The sequence below is a fragment of the Rhipicephalus microplus genome, chromosome 1 (genome assembly GCF_043290135.1).
Source record: "Rhipicephalus microplus isolate Deutch F79 chromosome 1, USDA_Rmic, whole genome shotgun sequence".
NCBI lineage: Eukaryota > Metazoa > Arthropoda > Arachnida > Ixodida > Ixodidae > Rhipicephalus > Rhipicephalus microplus.
The window spans coordinates 280,033,807-280,060,281 of record NC_134700.1 but is presented as its reverse complement, the minus strand read 5'-3'; the positions used below and the strand labels follow the sequence as shown (position 1 = coordinate 280,060,281).

Genomic DNA, 26,475 nt, shown 5'->3' with positions numbered 1-26,475 from the left:
CACTAGTTGTTGATGCTCCCTTTGTCGTAAAGCTGATTGCAAGCTCTGAAGGGATGCCTTGGAGTCACAAAACATAGCCCATTTTTGAGGTCGGGCTTCCGCGAAAAAGAAGTTTTTAATACTCAAAGGTTGCTTTCAAGTGCCACATTGAAATGTGGCGGAAACAAATTACAGAGCAGTGCCTGTTTGTGTGCGCTGTTAGAAAATTTCGTAACGGAGATTCATAATAGCTTGGCGTACGCACAATGGTCTGCGAGAGGGAAAGCAATTGAACACTGACCGGAAACACAAAGACCGAAGCGCCAGACATGCTGAAGACCACAAGATTAGTTAAAAAAAATTCTTTTGCATTACACTATTCTTATACGAGAATGTTCCGGCCGGTCAAAATGGAGAGATCATTTTAACTATTCCGCCATTGGCCAATGGTGGGCGGCTCTTTAAAACGAACGGTTCGTGAATTTAGCCCGTATTCGAAGAACGGCAACTTTATAAACTGATGCTGTGGAATCCATTTTTTTATGCGAGGCAGCATGCACAAGTTGTGCCTTCCCAATGATCTAGCACGCAATAATAGACAGAGCAATCTAGCAGCGGAGCTGTTTATGCCAGCCTTTGGTTGCAATCCGTCGCAAGAAAATTATCATCATCATGAAAAACTGGCATGCGCTATTTTCGTCCACTTCTCCCCGTCCGTCCTCGTCTTCGTCCTTCTCAGAACACGCTGCCAATTTGTCCGGCGCACCATTCTGATAAATCAAATGGTGAGAGAACGAGTACAGGGAGAGTGAGACACAAATAGAAAGAAACAAAAAGGTGCCGAAAAAAATCTTGACGAGGCGGGATTCGAACCCGCTTTCCGACGATCTGTAGGTGAGCATCGTGATTCCTCGGGCATGCAAGAACGCTAGCAGTGTATAACATACACTTGTATAGTTTAGTATAGTACAGTACGCTGCTTGAAATGGAAGCGAGGATGAGGGATCTGAGGGAGAGGGGGAGAGAAAGAAGTGTATATGGCACAGCACACCTTAGAAAAAAGGGAGACAAAAAAGAAATATATAGAGAGAGAGATTGCAAAAATATAGAAAGAAAGAATTAGCAAGAAAACGAGACAAACAAGAGATAGGAAAACACAGAGAAAAAAAGATACGAAAAAAGAATGAAAAAAGGTAAGTCCTAGCAAGGAAGGCAGTTCAGCTCCAGCGTTCCTTCAGGAATGGTACCACTAAGGCTCAGATGACTGTTTTTTTTTTCTCACCATTTTATTAGCGTGTAACCTGTGATGAAAAGCGGCAAACGACACTTCCGAGCGTTGATAGGAGCTCGGGAGTGCGGTAACAATCACTAAACGAGAGTAGAGAAACAGAAAAAAAAAGAGAAACGACAATTCGCAAACCAGCTGCTACCCGACCGGCTGTTGCACTTGTGGTGGATATATAAATGCGTATCAACCTCTGCGGCAACGAATTGGTCGTCGTCGCTGCGCCACGCACACCGCTCGAAGGAACGCCGAGGCAGAGACGACAGGCCGCGTCGAATGAAAGCGCAATGCACTCACTTTCTCCTCTCTTACCTCGACCCCGTCGTCGTGTTATAGTTGCGCACCTTTTTCCGCGGTGCGCTCAGCTGAGTAACAATGTGCGCTGCCAACTCGGATAACTCCTCACCCTGGCGTGTTCTTTCTCGTTTAACTGGCCACTCTCTCTCACACCACCTCTCCGTTCTCTTTCCTTCACTCTCTGCACACGTCAGGCGGAGGTTTCAGCGGATGCCGAGCCCGTAACTGCGTCTGTTGCGCGGCTATTCGGGGCTTCGTCAAGTGAGGCACCACGGCGCACAGCGCTACGTGACACGACTCGTTGGCGAACTTTAATGACACTTCCTCTGGGTGGAATCGAGGGTACTTCCCGCCACGTTTTCTTTCCTTTTCTCTCTCTCTCTCTCTCTTCATTCTTTATTTCTTCACGAATTCTCCTCTCTACGGCACCCCATATTACGTTGGTTTCCCAAGCACCGTGGCGGTGGCCCTTCGACCTCTCTCCCCTCCTTCCATTACGTTTATTCACAACGGATGATACCAAAGCGCGCCCAGAAGTCCCCTCTCTCAATCCACTATTTGAGTGTTTCTTTCTTCCTTTCTTTCTAGCTTTAACGTTTCATCTTAGGCGTTCATTCTCGCTTGTTCCGAGCGCTCATTTCGCTCAACTCGCCCCGTCGTCCACTGGTCCACGCTCTTCAGTACAGCGCGTCATGCCGCGGCCGTCCACTGACGTCTCTTCGCGTCGTACAATACCGTCGTGCGGAGAGCGCACACGTCCCATTGTTCCCCTTCGCTAGATTGTCAAGCGGACTTCTCGTATAGTAGCAATAGCAATGTAGGCGCTGGTGTTGATGGCAGCAGAGAATACCTTTATATCTACACTGTATTTCGTAAAGTTCTCTTTTATTTTTTATTTTTTTTTATTTTTGGCGTATACGAGTGGCTGTTAGATGCGCGTCATTGCGGCGTGCACCACGTCTCGGTGCCTGACGCACCACTCCGTCTTCGACGCTCTGTGAGCACGAGCGTGCGTAGCGTGTCCCACACAGACAGCGCTCCGTGGGAGTGGGAAAATTTGGGTTGGCCACTTCGGCGGCCGGGTGATTAGCAGGACTGCGCCAATCTGCTGAGCATCGCTGGCATCGGAAATTATCATAAATGGCAAACAACAGAAAACTATGCTAAAGCAGACTTCCGTATTAGGCTGAAAGGTTAAAAAAAAACATTCTTTTGGGGGGGTGGGGGGTGGGGGTGTGTTTCTTATGCTTTATGCTCAGTTTTGTTGAGCTAAAGTTCCAGTAAGGACAACAGACTTTCATAGGCTTTTAATGTATCCCTGAAGGAATGTTTCTTACACACCAAAAAATGAAAAAAAAAGTATAAAGGAGAGAGAAGAAAAGCAGGAATGTTAAGACCAGTCAAGAAAAACTATACGGCACTACATTGGAGGAAGGGATTCGGGAGTGTGAAATATAGAGGCAGAGAAAAGAAGAGAGGATGAGCTCGCTCACACGCACACAAACACAAACACACAAACACAAACACACACATTCAGAGACCTCACAATCACAATACCGCTATTGGTCTATAACCACCAGTGCGAAAGTGTTGTCTTCAAGAGAGTGAGCAACGCTTTCGTCCCTATTCATCCGCAACAAGTTCTCATCTAACTATACTCCACTTTCCGGTACCAAGCTTTCAAGCGTTTCTTTTTTCCCATAAGTTTGCAGAAACAGCTAAGAATGGATAGTTCAGAATTATTGAGGAAACATGCAAGCGGGGGAGAGAGCGGCGCACTTTTGTACAGCACCAGCAACTACCGAAACTCCTACTGAAAGGGTGTGATCGCACACGTACTCGGACTTTGCAAGTTTAATTAAACGTACATGCTGCAGCGCCTCTTGTCGGCATCTAAGATGCTTGCTTGCTGAGCATACGACATAGTCATCCCGTACAAATTGTTGACAGCCGCATCAATGCTTTGTCACGCTCCACTTTCCTGGAACATGTTATCCTCCAACCATGCGGCGATAGGATCTCAATTACAAGGTTTTGTAATGCAAATAAGGCTGGCTTCTTTCCAACGGTCAGGCGGTAGTTCTGGTATTATAGGAAAACGCACGAAAAATAAGTTTCCGAGGTTATTTCGTGTTCAAGATTAGCGGCTGTTTCCTCATCTCCGAGAAAAAGGATCATTTCATATCCTTCTCAAAGCGATGCTTCCGGGATATTGAATGATACCAGACAACATGTCGCGGATCTTTCACGTGGCTTCATCCAAATCACAAATAGAGAGGACATAGAGGAACTTCACAGACACAAAAACGCGGTATACTGGGTGAACTGATATTCCTTTGAATTTCAATGATTAAACAGGCCGGTGTAGTCATCTTATCGAACAGCACAGCGTTTCGTAACGTACGAGAACTCGCCTGATAAGTTCACGTACGGTAATTCGAAAATGTTCGCACACTTGTTACGGAAGGGCCGCACAGTGTGGCGGCAGTGAAGCACGATCGACGTCACGAATGAATTGTCTGCATCGTGGTAGTTTTACTGAATGACAAAAAAAAAGTTATTTCTTTTATCCCGTAAAGAGAATCTGATTCACAGACCTAAAGTTGTGTCCACATATTTCGCAAGACTACAGATATGTCGTTTGCACCACGCGCATAACCACAGTGATCGAAGGTAGCATTTCTAAATTTGTTACTAAACAATCGACGCGCAATAAGTGCTGTTAGGGAGAGAATAATAATAATAAATCATGTGGCGTAAAAACAAACACTCTATGCGTACTTCGTCAACCATAGAGAAAACACAATAGACCAGTAATTGTATAATTAGATGTCATAAAAGGCATAAGAGCAAACAGGCGAAATCTCCGGTGGTCAATAGTTGGGCTAAACGCAAAGACTTTCAGAATCATCGACCCTGGTTGTTCCACGGACAAATTAGGCCTTTATTTTTAATGAAACGTAACATGACTTTTTTTTAAAGGCGAACCGTGTGTGATGCAAACAAAGCACGAGCATTGGTCAATGAATGCAATCCGCATTTCTCGCAGACATTCTTACGAAGGTGTCTGCAGTGGTCGTGTTATTTGGCATAAAGATAGTGAGCGTATGACTTGCTATAGATGGTTCCCGATAAGTTCACTTCCGGGAAATGATGCTGTTCAAACAAAATGTAATAATGAAAATTCGGCAGATCCCCCACACCTTGGGAATCGACGTTATGCGAAGCACGCAGATGGAAAATGACTGTCATGTAATTTATTTTCAAATCAGTGAAACGTTACGAAATTGCACTAAAGATAAGTACAAATGCACGCACATACATACGTTAAACCACCGCATATGTTTTATGTAACCAGTTGTCTACAGTTGCAAGACGATGCCAACAGCAACATCAATATTAACAACACCAAAAGCGGTAAGCTAATATGAAGCGCTGGTGTTCGCGAGGATTGTATACCCCTGTACACCGCTAAATAGATCAACTGGGAGCATTTTTGGCGTCCATCCGTCCGTCCATTTATCCATCCATCCATCCATCCATCTGTACATCTGTCCATCCATCCACCCGTCCGTCCGTCCGTCCGTCCGTCCGTCCGTCCGTCCGTCTATCTATCTATCTATCTATCTATCTATCTATCTATCTATCTATCTATCAGTCAATCAATCAATCAATCAATCAATCAATCAATCGATCGATCACTCACTTAATCAATCAATCAGTCTATCTATCTATCTATCTATCTATCTCATGACTTATTAGAATCTGGTAGCAGTACTTGCGCGTCGGCGCTCGTGTATTATGATATATTCATTAGGTCTTGCTGAAGCGTTTCTCGGAGGCCACGTCAAAATGAGCGCATGGTTCATATTCGATTCGCCAAGTGCCGCCACGTTCCCAGCTGATCTTAAAAAGCACGTCTCCTTTTTGATTGAACATATTCCACTGATTTTAATTAACATGCTCTCCGCCTTCTATGCCATTACCACTGATTTATATGCCGATTTCTGATTTTGATGCCACTGGTAATGACATTGCTTCAATGACCGAACTATAGAATTGATTTCGAATTAATATCCTGACAATCAGCTGACGCATCTTAGGTAAGCTTACGCTCCGATATTACATGTATCTAATACAACTCTTAACTAGAACCTGAACGATTGGTTTACTACCAGTTCTATTTTTAGAAGACTATTTTTTTTTAAATATTCCTCAAACCGGAAGTAAGTGGTTGATTGGAACTGCTTCTAAGGTAGATTGATTGATTGATTTGTGGGGTTTAACGTCCCAAAACCACCACATGATTATGAGAGACGCCGTGGTGGAGGGCTCCGGAAATTTTGACCACCTGGGGTTCTTTAACGTGCACCCAAATCTGAGTACACGGGCCTACAACATTTCCGCCTCCATCGGAAATGCAGCCGCCACAGCCGGGATTTGATCCCGCGACCTGCGGGTCAGCAGCCGAGTACCTTAGCCACTAGACCACCGTGGCGGGGCTGCTTCTAAAGTAAACAAGAATGTAAGAAAACAAGAAAGCTCCTAAATTTTGTGTTACGCGCAGGTGGCCTGGATACACACGGACCGCCACATGCTGATCTCGATGCACGACAACCTGATCACGACCAACCCGCGGTACAACATCGCACACAACGGCCACCGCACGTGGCAGCTGCACGTGCGTGACGTCGAAGAGGCGGACCACGGCGAGTACATGTGCCAGATCAACACCAACCCCATGAAGAAGATGATGGGCTACCTGCACGTCGTCGGTGAGTGCCCGTCCCCATTCGATGCGTTGTAGACGATAAGGCGGCTCTTGTAATTAATAATGATTTGCTGTCTTTATCGTCCCTAAACCCACGATGTGATTACGAGGGACGCCGCAGTCGAGAGCTCCAGAAAAGTCTTACTTATCACCCGAGGTTCTCGAACATTCTGCTAAATCTATGTACACGGGCCTCAAATATTTTCGCCTTCATCGAAAATGCGGACGCCGTGTTCAGTATATTAAACGATTCGTTTCCTTATCTTTAGGAGAAGGAGGAGGAGAAGGAGGAATAAATGAGGAAGGACAGGGAGGTTAGCCAGTTCTCAGACCGGCTGGCTACCCTGTACTGGGGAAGGGGGTAAGGGGGATAAAGGATGAGAGAAAAGAGACGTTGTAAAAAAAAGAGAGAGAAGGTCATCAGACGATCCACGACGCTGTTTACAGTCTGTCTCTAAGACCACTTGCCCGCAGAAAGCGCAACAACGCTTTCAATGCCTTGCGTGCAGAGGACGGTCTCGGCCAGTGTCCTAATACCCTTTCTTCCGACAATTGGCGATTTTCTATTCTATCTAAGGCTTTTGACAGTTCTTTTCTTGGCACGCTGAAGCGAGGACACTCGCAGAGAAGATGGGAGAAAGTCTCTGCGCAGCCACAGTTGTCACATGTCGGGCTTCTGGCCATTCCGATTCGAAACGAATAAGCATTCGTAAAGGCCACCCCAATCCACAGACGGCACAAAAGTGTCTCCTCTGCTCTGGTTATTCCTGATGGAAGACGGAGCTGTAGGTGTGGGTCCAAATTATGAAGGCGGACGTTGGTGAATGCCGGTGAATTCCACTGAGCGAGTGTCAGTTCTCGTGCAAGTGATCGAAGCCTTGCAGCGGCGTCCGTTCTTGATAATGGTATAGCTACACAAGGGGCATCATCGTGAGCAGTTCGGGCTGCTTCATCTGCACGGTCGTTTCCATCAATGCTGCAGCGGCCTGGTATCCATTGATACGCTATGTCATGTTGTTTCTCTATAGCCCGGTGATGAAGCAGTCGTATTTCAGCAATAAGCTGTTCGTTTGGTCCATGACGATATGGCGAGGCAATGCCCTGGAGAGCTGCTTTGGAGTCGGAGAATATTGACCATGTCTGTTGCGGTTCTTCAACTAGGAACTCTAGAGCGGCACGAATGGCGGCGAGTTCTGCCGCCGTGGATGATGTCAGATGCGAGGTCCTGAACTTTATCGTGATGGATTTCTCCGGAATTACCACTGCGCCTGTTGAACTTGTTGAAGTGACCGACCCATCCGTGTAAATGTGAATGCGTCCACTGTGTTTCTCATGCAGAAACAGTAATGTTGTTTGTTTTAGGGCCAAATTTGACAAATTTTTCTTCTTTTGCATTCCGGGGATGGTTATCAGGGCTTCCAGTGGATGTAGACACCACAATGGTAACGACGGTCTTGCTGCGTGCGTGAAGTTCGTGGGAATCACCGTGCGATGTGGGGCAATAATAGAGCAGAACGCAGAGCATGGCCTGGAAGTTGGAAGGGAGGCGAGGTGATGCGATTGAATCCGGGTGGCATGTGTTATGTGCGTTCTTAAAGCATCGACACGAATGTATACGTTGTGATAGGGTGTTCATGAGCGATTGCGACAGTCGCTGCTGAGGATGCGCATCTCGGCAGCCCGAGGCATATTCTCAGTGCTTGAGCTTGTAATGACTGGAGGACGTGTACGTTTGTTATGCGGGCCTTGCCAAGCACAGGTAGGCTGTAGCGCATGAAGCCAAGAAAAAGTGCAGCATACAGTTGAAGCATGGCTCGTACCGATGCACCCCATGATTTTCCCGCAAGAAACCTTAGGACGTGGGTGATCATGGTCAGTTTCTTCTTCATGTAAGCGATATGAGGGCTCCAAGACAAATCACGATCAATTATTACTCCCAGGAAACGGTGAGTCTTTTGATAGCTGATTGTGTGTCCATTAATTCTGATGCGGTATGGCGTCATTGTCTTGCGCGTAAACGCAACTAGTGAGCATTTCTCATATGACAGCTCCAGTCCTCGTCCTTGAAGGTAGTTTGACGTCAGTGTAGCCGCTGTCTGAAGCCTGGCTCGTACGTGTAGACGCGTGACCCCTGATGCCCAGATGCAGATGTCGTCCGCGTATATCGACAGATGTACGGAGTGTGGCAGGACGTCAACGAGGCCGATGAGCGCAAGGTTGAAAAGTATGGGGCTTAGGACCCCACCTTGAGGTACGCCGCGATAAGTATGATGTTGCCTTGTTGCGCCATCTTCTGTCTGAACGAAGAAGGTTCTGTCCTTCAAATAGCTGTAGATCCATTGGTAAACGCGGCCTCCCAATCCAATGCTGCCCAAGGCGTCCAGGATGGTTTCATGTAATACATTGTCGTAGGCAGCCCTAATATCCAAGAAAAGTGCCGCTGATAATCTCTTTAGGCTCTTCTGCTGTTGTACAGACGTGACAAGATCAACAACATTGTCTATGGAAGACCGTCCACGTCGAAAGCCGGTCAAAGCATCGGGGTATATATTGTTATGTTCCAAGTACCACTCCAGGCGAGTCACCACCATTCTCTCCGTCACCTTTCCAAAACAGCTGGCAAGCGCGATGGGGCGATAGGAGGCCATGTCCAGAGGCGATTTGCCTGGTTTGAGCAGGGGCACAAGGCGGCTGCACTTCCACGAAGGAGGAACCAAACCGTTGCTCCACGAGTCATTGTATACAGCTAGAAGGGCACGCCGAGCTGTTCGTCCTAGGTTAGCAAGTGCCATGTAAGTGACTCCATCGGGTCCAGGCGATGACGAGCGCTTGCATGCTGCCAATGCTGCCTGAAGCTCCTCTAGAGAAAACATAATGTCCATCCGAGTGTCTCTGGACGCCGGCGCGTTTCGTAGGTTACTCATGTTGATCCCGGACCCCTTGTTTGCAACCCTGGCACAGAAGTCTTCCGCCACATCGATTTCACGCCGGCCTTGGTGGAGAGCAAGGCATTTGAACGGACGATTCTGTTGTGGCAGTGTTCGTAGGCCGCGGATTATTCTCCATATTTGCGAAAGAGGTTTATGGGGATCGAGCGACTCGCATAGTGACTTCCATCGTTGCGACTGTAGTGCATTGATTCGACGTTGAATCTTCTTTTGTAGACGTCTCGCTTCCCTCAAGTCGTAGATGGATTTCGTGCGCCTATAACGTCGTTCGGCGTGACGACAGATTGCACGAAGTCGCTCCAACTCCACCTCATATTTGCAAAAATCTGGCAAAGGTCCACAATTAAACGTTGCCTCTTGAATAGCGGCCTTCATTATACCTTCTAGGCTTTCAAGAGAACCTTCTTGGTTTCTCTCGCATTGCTTCTCTGTGGATGATCTATACTTTGACCAGTCTATCCGTGAAGTGGGCGCGATTTGCGACTTGCTTAGCCCCTTGATTTTTATATAGGTGGGGATGTGGTCACTGGAGAAGGCATGCTTTTGGAATCTGTGATTTTAAATACCCAAAGACGGCTGCGAGGTTGCTTTAGAAGTCGTAGATTTGTAGACAAACTTTAAGTAGATATAATGTCGCCACGAAGACTCGGATTAAACGAAACAATTTGTCGATTTGATTGATAGCTGCCCATTACGGCGGCCTAGTAGCTATGGGGGTCTACTGCTGAATCGAATGTCACGGGGCCTACTCGGGGCAGCGGCGGCCGCATTTCGATGGTGGCGTAACTCCAGAGGCTCATGTTACTTGGATTTAGGTGCCCCTTAACGCTGTGTTCACACGACGAACGAAATTACCATTAGAGTCCGGGGATCGAGTACTGCGTCACCATACGTCACCGGTTTCCGCGTTCCCGCTTCGGGTCCGCGCGGAGCGGTTCGTGAAACAAAGAACGGCCAAATCACAGTTGGTATCCTCAGGGAGCAGTGCCGACATCCTCGCTTGTAGCATGAATTCTCCCTTATCGCGTGAATGCTGGTTGCGGAGGGATCCGAATTACGACGCGCATGTCACGTCTCGTATTCGTCCGTGATCACGCCCATCGTGTGAATACAGCTTAACGAACACAAGGTGGCGAAAATTTCAGAAGCCCTCCTCTACGGCGTCTTTCCTAATCTATCGTGGTTTTGGGACGTTGAACACAAACAATAATTATTTAGGTGGCTGACATCAAACGTATATCATATAGTTGCACAATACTGGTCTTGCCCCTCTAGTTTCCCGCTTTTAGACGTGACTTACACGTCCCGATGAGGATGCATAGAACCACCGGAAGCACCAATATTGCCTGACGCACGCCACGACGTCATCGACGCTGCGGCTCATTCTAACTTTGTTGTCCCAGTTCCTCCGAGGATCGACGATGAGAACACGAGCTCTGACGTGGAGGTGCGCGAGAACAGCGACGTGTCCCTGCGGTGCCGAGCCACGGGCACCCCCGAACCGGTCATCAAGTGGAGGAGGGAGGATGACGCACTCATACTTCTCTCCGGAAAGAAAGGTACGTGGTCACCATAATTTTAAAAGAAGATGTAAAGCTGCCAGTGTCCGCCACTCCCGCCGGTGCCTTGTCCTTTGGTGTTCTCTGCGTCGTGTTTCTGTCTTTGGCGCTGCTATAAAGTATGAGTCATCATTTTGTTCCAATTCACGCCCACAGCTAAGGGAGGTAATCTCCCGGTGATGCCCAAACACGACATATTTAGGCAAACTGCGCCGATGAAACGAGAATGCAAGACGCACGTTACAGGAGGATGCGCACGTGACCTGTGTGCTGTCGTTTTGAGACAGAGGACCAGAAGACGGAAGAGTGCGTTTGAACATATTGGAAACCGTATAAAAGAACAAAATGAGACAGACAAGAGGTGACCGGAAGACCTTCATTGTTCTCTTGTTCTTGTTTGCTTTCTTTTTTTTTTCTTAATGCGCTATTTTCAAGATTGTCCACAACTGTATTATAAAACAATCTAACTGTCACCTGCCACAGTAATATTGTGGTTATGCTGACATGCAGGATCGAATTCCCCACCGCGGTGGTGTAGTGGCTAAGGTACTCGGCTGCCGCCCCGCAGGTCGCGAGATCGAATCCGGAAAAGATCGACGCTCATGTGCTTAGATCTATAATATAATGAAAAAATGGCCTATCATTTCCTGTTCCATAGGCTCCCGTTTCTCCTTATTCATCGATGCTGAACCGGGCTCCATGAAGGGCTGCAGTCAGCATATTTCCTGAATTCAAACCACTATCTCAACCACTTACCACTCACCTAAGCATCATGAAAATTCGTCGACTAGCACAATTTCTCACTTTCTAACTTCAGTTAATTCTAACATTTTATGGCAAGTTTTCTAAGTAAAGCACGCAGCCCTATCATATGTCATTCAGATACTGCGATCTGGTCACTTCATGTTTTGTGGCATCAGTCCAATAGACCACTGATTACGAATCACACCACCCACCCTACTCATTATTTCCTTAATTTATACAACATCGGCTAAGCTCCTCTGATCTCCAATGCACACTCTCCGTGCCTCAAAATGTTTCGCCTATAATAGCTCTGACCCGCGTGCGAATTTCGTTCTCATATTGCGTGCCTACTACATTGACGTTTCGGTTCGCATAAACTCATTCTTGATAAGCTGCATAAGACCGACTTCCAGTCACGAATTCTTTTTCCTTTACCAATATACTCAAGGACACCCTGACCTTTCGCAGATCCATTCTTGAACCATTCCTTATAATTTGCTATAATAATGTTTTCATTCACTTACGCTCTGCAGCGATGCAACTTACTGGGAACAAGATATTCTTTGAGTTTCGAATTTCTTGGATAAACACAACTTCTGCGATTACAGTATCTTAAAGCGATGGTGTAAATCCTTATGGAGGATGTGCGCTATCCACAAGAAGTATATACTACACCCTTCTGCAGGTGCAATGTACTTTTTTTTCTGCTTCTTTTTTTTTTTCTTTTCCGTCTAAACAGCACAAGACCGCAAACGGGAAAGTTCCCTCTTGATAACGTCACTTCCCTTTCTTTTACTTAATTCGTTTGCTACCAATTTATGACAATCACCTTATGCTGCTTTGGTATACGTTCAAATACTATAGAGAGTGTTACCACTTTTTTTTTCATTTTATGGCTCTAGCATTTTAGTTTTCATGCAAGCTCTCACTCTATTCACATATACGGAAGCCATATGTGTGTGCGATATGAGGAGTATGAATGACAACACTTTCCAGGCACAGCGTAAGCGATCCCATCTATTTCAGGATGAGGGCTTCATTGAACTGTTTACGAAAAAAAAGTGTTGCGTAACCTTCCATGGAACTACACGGTTTCTCCCTATGATTGCCAACGATCGAGAGCTTATTAAAAAAAGGACATTTGCGGCACGTGGCTGGCCTACATATTCAGTCATCGCAGCGATTCGTTCTACCGAAAAAAAAATGAATAAGACGGCAATACTGGCACTCCACACTATAATCGTTCTCAGAGGCACCAAGGAGTGCCAAGTCATCGAATAATAAACTGCAGACGCGCATTAAGACCCAGCTATACGAGCCCCATGCAGACGAAGTCCTACAGTACGCTGCTCTATGTTTCTTTACTTCATTTTTTGAAGAACTTATTGTCTGCTTTCTTAATGCGGACCGAATAAACTTGAGGCCCAATTTAGCGCAAGCTTCACCCCATCGCCCGTATATGCACGCGTATGCTGCCTCTGTTGCCCACTGTACTTTTTTTAAGTCGGAACTTCTGAAGTGCACTCAGTTCTGTTCGCAAAGTATACTGAATGCTCCCATTTACCGTCGCTTTCCATCGGCGTTTTCAACATTACGGAGACTCCATTTATCTGCATGGCACTTCCAAGTGCACATGCATACAGCAAGAGTGGAGCGTGTTACAACCCGCCGCCCAGACATGTTCACAGTTTCTTGCTCTCGCATCCTGAATTTTGTATCATCCGCTAAGTAACGCTTTCTTGCATCAGTCCTCACGCACTCTCCTTTTCAGATGTTTTAGTCACCATTATTTTTTTGTTTATTGAAAAACAAAACTTGGGGAGGGGGTTGATGGGGGAGAGGTGGGGGGGGAGAGTTTACATAAGCGTCGACGTGACATTATCGTCAAGGGCTTTCGGAAATGTAGCGTTCGGATAGCGCGCGTGACCTCCACTGTCAACGCCGAGACGCACGCAACGCATCGCACCGCCTAATTCATCCACGGATAGTCACGCATATCCGAGCACGCGATAGTGTATAGTAAAGTGCCTTACTTCCTGTACAAGCGAGCGGCTACGACTGTGCACGTTTCGGAAGAAAAAAAGTTAAACGAAAAAATTCGCCGGAGAGTGGGCCGAGCGAGCGTCGTCTATCGCCCCGAAGGCGAGCGCGTGCCTTGGAACGCGATCGGACAACCTAATAACGCGAGCTGCATCAGTCGCGCAGCGGATCGCTCTTAACGACTATCCCGCGCTTTTCGCATAACGTATTCGCTTCATCCAGTTTTTTCCGTACATTGGCTTCCACGTATAAGAAGAAAAAAAAAAACCTGCTCGGCTGTACAGTTGGCCGGTGGTGGGACGAAAGGAGAGCAGAAAACGTCGGAAAGAATGGAAGAAACACAAAACGTGGGCACCTCGAAAAGAAAAAAAAAGTTTCGTGGGCCCGGTAGCAGGGAACGCGACTCGCAAGGCCAAGAAGGCCCTGACGTTGACGGGCAAACTCGACGGCTTCGGAACATTTGCCTGCACTTGCAATAATAAAATAAGTGAGATACAAGAGAGAGGAGAGAAGTGGTGTGGGGAAGATACGGGAAAGAAAGAGCGAGGGTGACGAACAGTGAGAGAGAGAGAGTAAAGGGCCAGGGAAAGTGGGGAGACAGAGCGAACCAAGGCCTTGTACATGTACACCACTGGAGTGACAGCGCAGTAAAATAAGAAGTCGTACGGCGCAGAGGCACGGACACGATTCAAAGTGCGTAAAAGACGTACGGCGTTCCAGGAGGGCGCCGCGTCCATTATGTAACGAGGAGGGACTACAAGCATGGTCCTGAGCCTTACAGTGCGAAGCCTCTTCTATGTACGAGAAACAAAAAAAAACTGCTAGCGTCTAGCCCTTTCCCCCCTCCCTCGAGGAAGACGGCAAGAGAGGAAAGGGACGAGGGGTAGGGAACGGGTTGGCCAGCGCTGCAGGGTGTCGCCGTGCTAAGCATGCAACATAGCGAAAGTAAAACAGCGGCAAGGAAGAGAAAGAAACTCGTTTTGAAAATTGAAGTCCCGAAGACAGGGCAGCCTAAGTGAAAGTTACGACGTCGTCACAACGGTCGGTCCCCCTTCTCGGCGTCGTAGAGTCCGGCTCCGGGCCAGTCCGTGTCGGCCAGCCGCTTCTTGAGATGGCCTCCAAGAACAAAGCTGGCGAGAGAGAAAATAAGGGCGTCCCTCCCCCTTTCTGATCCCCCTCCTGAACACCCCCCCCCCCCCCCCCCCCCGTTTGCTTCCACTTTCTGGTTCTTGTCTTTCGTCGTGGAAGTCGCATCACCATGCCCGAAAGCGGCGCCTGGGCCTACGAGCACTCGTGCCAGAAAACTTTGCGGTAGTGGTGACGGCGAGAGCCTTCGTCAGTCGAACAACACGAGCACTGCTGGAAATATATATAACAACGACACCGTCTGCCTTTCTCGGAATATAAGCCTAAGTGATGTCGCGCAAATCATGCGGACCGAGACCCCTGGCCTTCAACGTGAAGTTCCGCGGAAATGAAGCGAAAATGTTTGGGTTTCTTGGCAGAGGCGCAATAATGTACACCAGTGTGGGCGTGCACCGTCTCCTCCGCATCTAGCGTGGATTTTTGCTTTGTTTTTCTTGCCTGTGTGCGTTTTCTCGGCCCGTTTATGATCGTGTAAGTTCCATTTCGACACACGTCGCGCATACATCGCAGGAAAGCTAGAAGGGAAACATAATTTAAGTTTGCCCGCCACAACAACAACAAAAAAGAACATGAAGAAGAAAAACAATCCCACTATTTAGCTTGTGGCCTCTACTGGAACACTTAGAACTCACCCTGGAAGTAATGTGTCCCTGTGAAGAATAATTAATTTATTCACTAGAACCAGGAATGAACACACTGATGTCTCCGAACTGCGGTAGCCACTCTGTCCAGGCGGTATATACTCCAGGTGGATTTTCGTCACCGTCGGTGTCATCGTCATGTTTCGTATAAGATCTAATTACACAAAATTGGAGTGTCATGAGATCTGATCGCCAGAAAGGGCCCTTGAGGATGAGTCGAGCAGAACAGCTTCATGCGCGATACTCTCCTGTCAGTCCAATGTTAGGGGTCGTGTCATCTCTCGCGAACAAAAGCCTCGAAAATGTGGCGCCCGGACTCTAGGAGGTTCATGCTTCGTAAGACGTGTTAGTCACTACTTCCCAGTGAACGAGCAAAGTATCCTGGTGTGCACGCGAGCAAATCGATGTACTGTGCACTTACGCAACCTTCCGCTCAGTGTGTAACATTTGGAACACTGTCCCCACCGAACATCATACCAGAGGGCAACGACAAAAACTTCAACGCTATCATGCAGAGACAAGCCCTTGAAATCCCTCTAACTCCCCTCGACCACAGACCGATGTCCGTAGAAACTGTTGTGGACCGCCCTCCTCATAAGTCATCGAGAATGAGAGCGACAAAGGCACTGTTACAATTTTGAAGGAAGAGATATAGGCTCACAAATGCCGCTGTGTACTAAGAGTGATTCCGTACACTGTTCAAGACTGATGAATTGTGGCGTTATGTGTACTACCCATCGCTTTCTCACTTTCGTTAATCTCTGAACTTCCAAACTCCCCCAGTGATGGTTAGCATATTAGTTATTCTAAACTGGTTAACATGCCTGCCTTTCCGCTCTCTTGTGCAGTCGTTACTTCATCCTCTCACCCCCCACCCTCCCCCGACTCTCTCGCGAAAATGGCTCGTTTGTGCGAGCGCCTCTGACTTCATCATCTTTGTGTTCTCCCTCGGCTTATACGATCGTAAATTAGCCAATCAAATGTTTCTTTTTCATGTTTATCGTCTTCTGCTTTCCTTCTCTCTCCTGCAAACCCTTTTTCTGGCAACTCGTGCAAGATATTCTTTCGGTAAAGACCCCCTGATAAAAGCTGTTATGGCGTGGACGAACGATATAGCTAGTCAATCTGTGCCCCGAGTCACGCGAGAGGTGGGGAAGAGGGAAATTTTTAGCTCTGCTAATTGCCCGACTATATTGACTGTGCCACAATGCCGCTGCCTTCTGGGCCCCGCTGCTACGTAGGCGGTGTTCGAAATCGGGGCGCAGACCCTTACACATCGTTGCGTACAGCTGCACCGGACGGCTGGGACAATACTGCACGTCCGTAAACTGTGTGAGCGAACTATACAAGGCGACGAAAGGCTATCACAAAGCCGTGACACGTTGTTTCAAACAAATGCCCTTCAGCGGTGAGGCCATCCTTAGACTTCACTTTCAGATGCAGTACTCCAATCAGAGTGCGCGAAAATGGGAGGACTACGTTTTTATACCCTAAACACATAATTTGCCAGGCGTGAAACAAAGTTCGTCAAATTTTGAGCTCAGCGAAACGTCAATAATGGCGAGGTCTGGCACCCAAGTGCACGGTTGGTTGGGACCTCCTCGTGACAGTTTACTCAGCATATGGCTAGCGCCATTCGAAAGTAAATGTAATGTGCAACTTTTGTCAAAACAACGGCGAAGAAAACTGTAAAAATGCGCCTTTGAAGATAAAGGAAGGTGTATATTAACGTGAGTAGTCTCCGATCACTTGCCGTGTCAGGACTGCTGTCGTTATCGTGTCAGCTCGTTGCTCACTGGCAGCAGAGGGCGATCTTAGATAAGAATTGTTTCGTATACGCTAGCATAAACACCAAATGTACAATATTTTTATGACATTAGTCACAGTGGGGAATCGCCTTTCCCAATTAACACGTTTGATTACCCTTTTGGCTGGTACTTAGCATAAACTTGTTATTTGTTTAACGGAAGAACGCCGTCACCACTGCAAACCATGGAGAATGCAAGGGGGGGGGGGGGGGGTCAAATTTACAAACATCCGTCGTAAAAAAAAAAACACCAGGCCTGCGCGGAACGCGCAGCACAGTCACAGCGAAAGCTGGAAGAGCGGTCTTTGCGTAACTGCTACAAGCACAGTTGCAGGGTACCCACTGCGCCATTAATCATCGTAATTTTTGTGTACTGGGGAGCCATTCACCATGCCATCCTTCGTCATTCTTCGCGTGGTGCCCACTACACGCTTGAAACGAATGGAATGGAAATACTCTATTTTTATCATGCAGAAAGCGCTTAGCGTGTAGCGGGTGACTCCGACGTAGAGATCGACAGGTAATACAAATAAAAGAATTTGGTGCATTCTTTTTTTACGCCTGGGCTGACGACGACGAAGAACCATGCCAGAAGCTTTTGTAATGGGTTGGATGAGTGCGTGGCCGTGCAAGATTTCATTGTACAGTCGAAAGGATTTACTTAATTACCTTAATACCAAAAGGTTCTCAGTTAATTAACCAATGAAGGCCATAGAAAAATTTTCTTTGATATCAATTATTTATTGCTCATTCAGTAGATACTAATTCATTTTTCTCAAGAATAATTTACGCAAAATCAATATTTCTGTAAATTTTTTCCCCAGTATTAAATAGATACATTCGCCTTTTTTGTTGTTGTTGAGCTACCCGATCCTTGGCCGATCCCTCAGGGTGGGTGTGAGCCACAAGTTTAGAATCTACATCAACATCTTGGCCAATCTCTCACAGTGGGTATGTGCCATGGGCAAAAGGCAATAGGTGAACAGGAACAAGCAAATTCGACGACGACGTCGTACCACCATTTGCATTGTGTGACGCCTCGTTGTTCTTTTGCGGTTCTAAAATGCTTTGTTACTCATATTACCGCGAGTTCTTTCCCGACATCAAGCTTGCCTAAGGCCAGTTCGCAGTGGAGTTTCAAGCATCGCCGCGGCTCTGTTAGAATACCGTGCTGGCACGCCGGGGACCCTGGTTTGAATCCCATTGTGTGCGTGGCATTTTTTTCATTTGCTTACTTTTTTTTTTCCTAGTTCGCGCGACAGTGGTTACGCACACCGGCGGCGGTGGCGGAGAACGCGAGTCTTGTTGTGATCTAATAACAGCTTGCACTGTAAAACGGTAGGCCAATTGCCACCTATACGTACTTCAATTTCTGCTATCTTAAGAAGGAAAAGCGACTTTCTTTTCTGTGTGAGAATCACTGAGCAATGCTCAAGGAAGCCCGCCGCAGTTGCATAGCGGTGGTAACGTTTGCTGCTGTGTGGCAGGTCGCGGGTACGAGTCTCGGTAGCGGCGGTCGCATTGAGATAGGAGCAAAATTAACATACACTTACACGTTTACAACGAGCTACACGTATACATATTTAGCGAAGCTTTAAGTTGATCAACAACAAAAAATCCACAGATCTCACGCATTGTGAAATCGTTGTAAAGCGAAGAAGCCAGAAAGGAGCAAATCATGCTGTACATAACGCGCATTTCATGATTCATATTTAAAGACCTGTAATTCATGTTCTTCATATGGTCACATGGCGCAATACCGATTTAAGTGTATATCAAGCTTGCGAACAGGACACAAGTGCAGCATGAGCGTGGCAAGTAAGTCCCATTGTATACATGACATGCATGTCGTGATTTTCATGTTACCGTCTGGCATTTATGTTCGTCATACGGTCCTGTCGTGCAATAACAATTCTTGTGTTTATCAATCTAGCGAAACGGCCGCGAACACGTCATGAGCTTGTCATGCAAGTCTTGCTGTGCATGACATGTCATGATTTTTACATTACCACTTGTCATTTATGTTTTTCATACAGCCACGTCATGCAATACCGAACTTGTTGTATATCAAGCTAGTGACACAGCCGTGAACGCGCCATAAACGTAGCATGCAAGTCATGTTGCCCAAGAAATGTGACGATTTCTATATTACTCAATAAACAATTGTATCGGGCCAGTAAGCGCTTATGTTGTGTGTTCTGTGAAATAGTTGCTGCACTTCCTACCAAGATGGTTCTATATTACCACTTGTCATTTATGTTCGTCACACGGTACGCAATACCGAATTTGCCGTATATCAAGCTAGCAAAACAGCCACTAGCTTGCCATGAGCGTGGCATGCAGGTTATGTTGCACATTACATGTCATGATTTCCATATTATAGGGTGTTCATCATACAGTCACGTCACGCAATACCTGATTTGGTGTATATCAAGCTAGCGAAACCATCGTCAGCACACCATCAGCGTGACAAGTAAATCATGTTGTACAGGACATACAAATCATTATTTACATATATTATCACCTGTCATTTATGTTGGTCAAGCAGCAATGTGTTATCATACCAATGTTTGGATATATCAAGTTACGGAACCGGTCACAGGAGCACCACTACGACGACGTGTAAATATCATACCGCTCATCATAAGCTAGTCACTACTTTGGTGATATGGCGATGCATTCATGTTCGTAGGCGGCTAGAAAGAAGTCGTAGGCAGCTAGAAGGAAAGAAAGAAAGAAAGAAAGAAAGAAGGAAAGAAAGAAAGAAAGAAAGAAAGTAAGAAAGAAAGAAAGAAAGAAAGAAAGAAAGAAAGAAAGAAAGAAAGACAGGCAGGCGGGCGGAGAGACGGATAGATAGATAGATAGATAGATAGATAGATAGATAGATAGATAGATAGATAGATAGATAGATAGATAGATAGATAGATAGATAGATAGATAGATAGATAGATAGATAGATAGATAGATAGATAGATAGATAGATAGATAGATAGATAGATAGATAGATAGATAGATAGATAGATAGATAGATAGATAGATAGATAGATAGATAGATAGATAGATAGATAGATAGATAGATAGATAGATAGATAGATAGATAGATAGATAGATAGATAGATAGATAGATAGATAGATTTACTGAGTGAATCGCAAAATCGTTGGATCATTTTTTAAGCTATGTAAATCAATCTGAAATCACCAGCTCGGGTGCGTCGTGGTGATGCAATTATAATAAATGTTCTTCTGTACGTCTGAGATTCCCTCTTAATGAGAGCATAGAGTAGCAGGAATAATATTTGAAGCAGTCTCGCTCACATGACGTCGCGAAGACTCGTTAAACAGTGAAGCTGGTGGCATCACATTTTCATTGAAATTTCCTTGCTTGACTTTGCTCGTAATGTTCAGGGGACCGTAGGTGAGTAGTTGCGCTTGCCCAATTCCTGTGGGTACATATCCGCTAGAGTTGCTTGGCACATGACGAAGACGATGATGATGACAATGATCCTGGCATCATTGGCATCCACCCATTCAGGGGGATAGGCCAAGAGTCGGGCGGGTCATATAGTCTGAAATTTTTCGATTGCTAATAGAAGTTTCTGTGTAATTTTCGAGAATTTTGAGTGGAATAGCGGGGCTTACCCAATTTATGTGCAACATGCCCACTATAAAAACTGCGCTACGATCTAAAGGGATTAACCTCGAAATCAAACAGCTAAGCTGTTACAACGAAGGCTTGACATAAACAATAAATACGTGTTGTGGTGCTGTCTGCAGGAGTGCCCAGCTATCAAGGCGAGTACCTGAACATGAGCAAAGTGACGCGGCTGCACATGGGGCCGTACCTGTGCATCGCCTTGAACGGCGTGCAGCCGTCCGTGAGCAAGCGTATACTTCTCAAGGTTGACTGTGAGTATGACACAGGGACTTATATGATCCAGATAGGAGCCCATGCTTTTACACATGTGAACTCAGCTATACGGTTTCATATTTGCTCAAGTTATGTCGTCCTAGTTCACAAATTTAGCAACTTGGTTAAGTTAGTACTAATCGCAGGCCACAAGGTATAAATAAAAACAAAGGGGGACAAATTCAGGAAAGCACGTTGAGTTAACCTTCAGCTACTCTTTTGTACAACAGGTCTGTCATTAGAAAAATCGCCAGCTTTGCATTTGGAAACCAAAGCATTCAACAGCGAACTCGATTCTCCTTTCCAACATAGCTGGATAAAAAGTTCTGACCCATAAAGTTCAACGAGCCGTTGATAAATAGGCATGCGCTAGCGACCATGAATAACCAAAGGGAGTTATATGAAACACTACTGACATAAAAGAGTAAAAAACAGTTGAAGTTTGCCACTAAACGTGCTTCCGCGTTTACAGTATTACTAGGATTTACTTAAACTGCGTAGTCTGTAGAAGTGTTCAGTGCAGTGTTCAGTGTAGAACCGTGTTTTTTTTCCTGCGTCGACCCTCTCGAAAATGACGTGCTGCTCTGAGTCGTTATTTGCCCAACTCCAATTTCTCATCTTTCTTTAAACTGCGGCGTAGTTTCATTACACCATTCCCAAAAGACTCGATAACGCAGGCCCTAGAGACAAACGGTAAGCTACGGGTTATAAAGCTGGGCGCCCTGCCTACGCAGTCGCACCCATGATTTGGCAACCCAACCAGTTGGTGGGCGCGCCGCTGGGCGCCGACGTGACCCTCGAGTGCAACCTGGAGACGCACCCTCGCGGCATGACCTTCTGGGAGCGAGACGACGGAACCATGCTCATCTCGAACGCCAAGTACGACTCGCTGGTGGTTGAGACCGGACCCTACAGGCTCCTGCTGCGCCTCACCATACGCGATTTGAAGCCTGACGACTTCGGCACCTACAAGTGCGTCTCCAAGAACCCACTCGGCGAGACCGAGGCCAACATCAAGCTCCAAGGTGAGTGGCTGATGCTGCATTATAATGCCGCCTGAACTTCATACTACTACTGCTGGTCAAGACGCTAACTAACTCCGTAAACTGCAGTGCACGAAGGTGGTAGAAAAACTTTCTTCAAAGTAGCCACATGATATTATTCCGTAAAACTCAATGAGAATTTGATTTTCAAGCGTAGTATTACGCAAAATGTTTTGATTTATATAAGCAAGCATTTACGTTTAGTCGTGCTCACGTGTATATTTTTATGGTGTGGTCCAACACAAAATCGTAACCAGACCAAGACAACTTATCATAATACCATAATCAAGTTGATAGTGCAAATGACGCTTTTTTAAACTGCGTACATTCGGGGCAATTAAGCTTTAATGCGTTGTCAAACACACAGTTCTAAACCACAGTTTCGTATTTGAGAAGCACTTGTACAAAGATGTGCTAAAAAGCAGGAAATAATGGTGAAGTGTCGTTCACATCGTTCTATGCGAGGTTACTTGATACGGATTGTGCATATAATGCTGAAAACTCATAATTGCTTGTCGACAAAAAAGAAAACAATTAAAAGCAGTTCTTAAGTAACAGTTTCTGGCTTAAGCACTGCACTGGTCCCTTGATGTGGTGTACAATAAATTTCGTTCATACTGATGAATGTTCAAAATTTTCGCAGAAATACCTCGACCGACGTCTTCGACTGCGGCGTCCTCCAAAGAGTTTCAAACCAAGAAACACTGGGAGACAACCTGTAAGATTTCATTAATACGTACATGTGCTTTCCAGCATGGTAACGCGTACATCAATGTATCGGCAAAACGTTTACGTTAAAGGGGCCCTGCAACACTTTTTGAGCGTGGTCAGAAAACGCTGCCGATAGGTAGTAGAGGCTCCCGACAATGCAAGCGAGCCAAATATTATAGCACAGAACACGGCCTGGAATTCGAAATAAATTATCAAAGTCAGCTAAAAATTGCTTTCTCTTCTCTCGACAAATCTTGTTATATGTCCAAAAATAACACGCCAACGACCCATCTATCAGCCATTGGTTGACTTGAACATGGCGCGCTCGCTTGTTGCAGAGATCGCCGCGAGAGGCCGCGACTTGTCCCCGCGTGCGCGCGCAATCACACTGAGAAAGCCGCGCATTCGAAGAAAAAAAATTAAGAAGTGCTCAAGGTTGCGAAGAGCATGTGACGTTTTTCTGTGGCCCTACTATCGCTCCCTGCTTAGCTTCCAGCGCTTTCGTCGGCACGAGAGAAGAGAGAATGCAATTGAAACATGCCACATACCTTTGTAACTCCCCTCGCACTGGACGGATTCTTAATATTTTTGTGACGCTGAATTCGTGAGGCAATAAGCTCTTTTAGTGAATTCATTCCATGGCTACTTTAAAAATTGTTTCAGGGCCCCTTTAACTTTATTCACATTTTTGCGTCGAGATAGCCAAGTACTTGGTACTTGAAATTCGGTTTGCCTCCAGCATCAAAGGAATGGCAGAAGAGTGACCAGATGAGAGTCAAGTTTGCTACCCTACGCTAGGGAAAAGGTTATGGTACAAAAAATAAAAATAAAAGAGGGGATGAGGAGGACGCGTTATCAGTGCGCGTGCGGCTGTTCATTAGGACCGTGACCAGTCACTGAGGCCAGTAGATTTTGAAAACAGCAGCAATGCTCACGTCGATTTGCAAGCCTGCGATGCCAGAGACGACAGTGCAATGAACCGTTGCACTAAGCGTGATCAATGCTATAACTCGTTCGTGTACAGTCCAAAGGACATTACGTTGGACGTTAGCGGTGGCCGCAACACTCATGTGAAGCGAACTTGCATCCACATCCTGCAGAATATCTAGCAAAAATTTTCTAGTTGTAGTGGAGCATACGCACCAACGCGTATGCGCCTTCGGAAGACAACGAAAAGCCCGTGCTCTGATTGCGCGAGAACCTGTGCCGCCTTTGCCAGACTTGCTGTTCGCCCATTTTCCGTCGCGACCCCGTTGCGACTCCTCTGTTCGAATAAACATCATCGCATTTGGTGGAGGTGCTGAGATCCCTAAGCAGACCTGGAGCTCCGCTCTCGCAAGTTCGCCGAAAGACCACCGTACAACATGACTGACGCAGTCGACAACCAGCCCATCTCAGCACAGCCAGCACCATCGGCTGCCCCATCGACCTGCCCCGGTGCTACCCGTCAGCGGCAGCGGCAGTGGTGAGCAAGACGTCGAAGACTGGCTCTCCTTGTACGAACGCGTGAGTGCCAGCAACAAATGGGACAACGACTCTAAGCTTGCCTATGTTATCTATTACTTGGCTGACGTCGCCAAGCTATGGTTCACCAACCGCGAAACCGCCATCGCCAGCTGGTCCACCTTTAAGACCCTCGTGACCGAAGCGTTCGGCCGACCAGAGGTCCGCAAGCTCCGCGCTGACCAGCGTCTGCGCCACCGAGCCCAGCAGCCTGGCGAAACCTTTACTAGCTATATTGAGGATGTGCTCGACCTCTGCAGGCGTGTTCACTCATCCATGCCTGAAGAAGAGAAAATTCGACATATTCTCAAAGGCATCGAGGATGGCGCATTCCAGATGTTGCTGGCGAAAAGCCCGACCACGGTGGCAGTCCTCGTAAGCCTGTGCCAGAGCTTCGTTGAATTGCGTCGTCAGCGTTCCATCGCCCGACAGAGTGTCCCATCACCAGATTCGATCTCGGCCGTCGCACTCGCAAACGGCAACGTTCACCAAGGAACTCTGTCGAACCAGATTAAAGACTTCATCAGGGAAAAAGTCGCCCGACAGCTCTCCCTGCTGCCGCATAGCGACGCGCCCACGACAAGCCTCCCTTCGAATATGCAGCAGGCCATACGCACTGAAATTTGCAATGCACTCTCTACAGTTCCGGCCTCTTACCCATGCACTTCGGTGCCACCTGATCTCTCAACTGCTGGCTACGCACCAACTGCGCCGCCTTTGCCTCTCAGCTACGCAGCTGTGGTCGCGCGGCCCCCACCGCATCCAGTCGCCTTATCGGCTCCACCTCCTCCGGCCTCGCCTCCAGTTTACAGGCCCCCACCTCGCTTTTTCCGTCCATCTAATGAGTGGCGCACTCGAGACAATCGTCCCATCTGCTTCGCGTGTGGCATCGCTGGCCACATTGCACGCTTCTGCCGCTGCCGTCCCACACCTGCGCACGCATACTTCGGAGCTCCTACCTACGCACCGCAGCAGACCACCACGTCTGCATATGAACAGAGGCACTCCGACTCGGATCGCCACCCATCGACTGCTCGTTTCCCATCACCTCGTCGCCGATCGCCATCGCCTATGCGTCGTCGACCACCTCCTGAGGAGGGAAACTAATCAGTGCAGTTCCGGAGGCAAGAACTGCACCTTGTGCGCAATTCCTAAGGCCTCCATTTTCGCCGCAAAATGTTGTTGATGTCAATGTTGAGGGAGTCGCCACATTAGCGTTAATTGATACCGGGGCCGCCGTTTCTGTGATGAACGCAAAATTTCGTAGGAAACTGAAGAAATTGACCACATCTCTCAGTGGCCTGGTGCTGTCCACGGCTAGCGCGCAACGCATTCATCCCTCGGCTGTGTGTACGGCGCGCGTCGTCATCCGAGACGTTTTGTACGTCGTACAGTTTTTTGTTCTACCATCTTGCTCTCATGACCTTATCCTGGGTTGGGATTTCTTATCACGTCATGAAGCTATCATCGATTGTTCCCGTGCCGAAGTGTCCCTTGTGCCAACATGTGAATTTCCACCACCCAACCGCTCTCCTCTGCTCTGCAAACTCATCGCTGATGACGACATCACCTTGCCTCCTGAAGCTTCAGTCCCTATTAGCCTTTCATGTGTGGCGCAACCTGACGGCCCGGTGGTGTTACGCCATCTCCGGTTTTTACTGAACGCAAGGGCATCGTTCTCCCATTTGCTGTTCTTACAATTGCGTCTGGTTTAACCGTAATGCTGGTCACCAACCACTGCAACTACCCCATTGGCTTACTTCGTGGTGAAATGTTAGGATATGTGCAACCTGTCGACTATGTCGATGATATTATTCTTCCCGACGAAACGCCATGTCACATTGCTGCAATCACTCATGCGTCTGAGCCATCAAGTTCGTCAGCCTTCGACAATCCTATTGACGCAGACCTTCCCCTCTCGCATCGCCGCCTACTTGTTGCTCTCCTTAACAAGTTTCGTTCTTCTTTCAACTTTCAAGAACCTGCTTTGGGCCGCACCACGACTATCACTCATACTATTGACACCGGCTCACATTCGCCTCTGCGACAGCGTCCTTACCGCGTTTCCGCCGAAGAGCGCCGCATCATTACGGA

General features: G+C 47.1%; 1 protein-coding gene across 1 annotated transcript in view; it reads left to right on the top strand.

The window, feature by feature from the left end:
• Positions 1–26,475, top strand: part of LOC119165330 (neurotrimin-like) — a 200,448-nt gene that overhangs the window by 157,817 nt on the left and 16,156 nt on the right. The window contains exons 3-7 of the mRNA XM_037417513.2: positions 6,129–6,336; positions 10,684–10,839; positions 20,992–21,123; positions 21,859–22,149; positions 22,811–22,885. Coding sequence (XP_037273410.2) covers positions 6,129–6,336; positions 10,684–10,839; positions 20,992–21,123; positions 21,859–22,149; positions 22,811–22,885 — 862 coding nt within the window. The remainder of the gene's footprint in view (positions 1–6,128; positions 6,337–10,683; positions 10,840–20,991; positions 21,124–21,858; positions 22,150–22,810; positions 22,886–26,475) is intronic.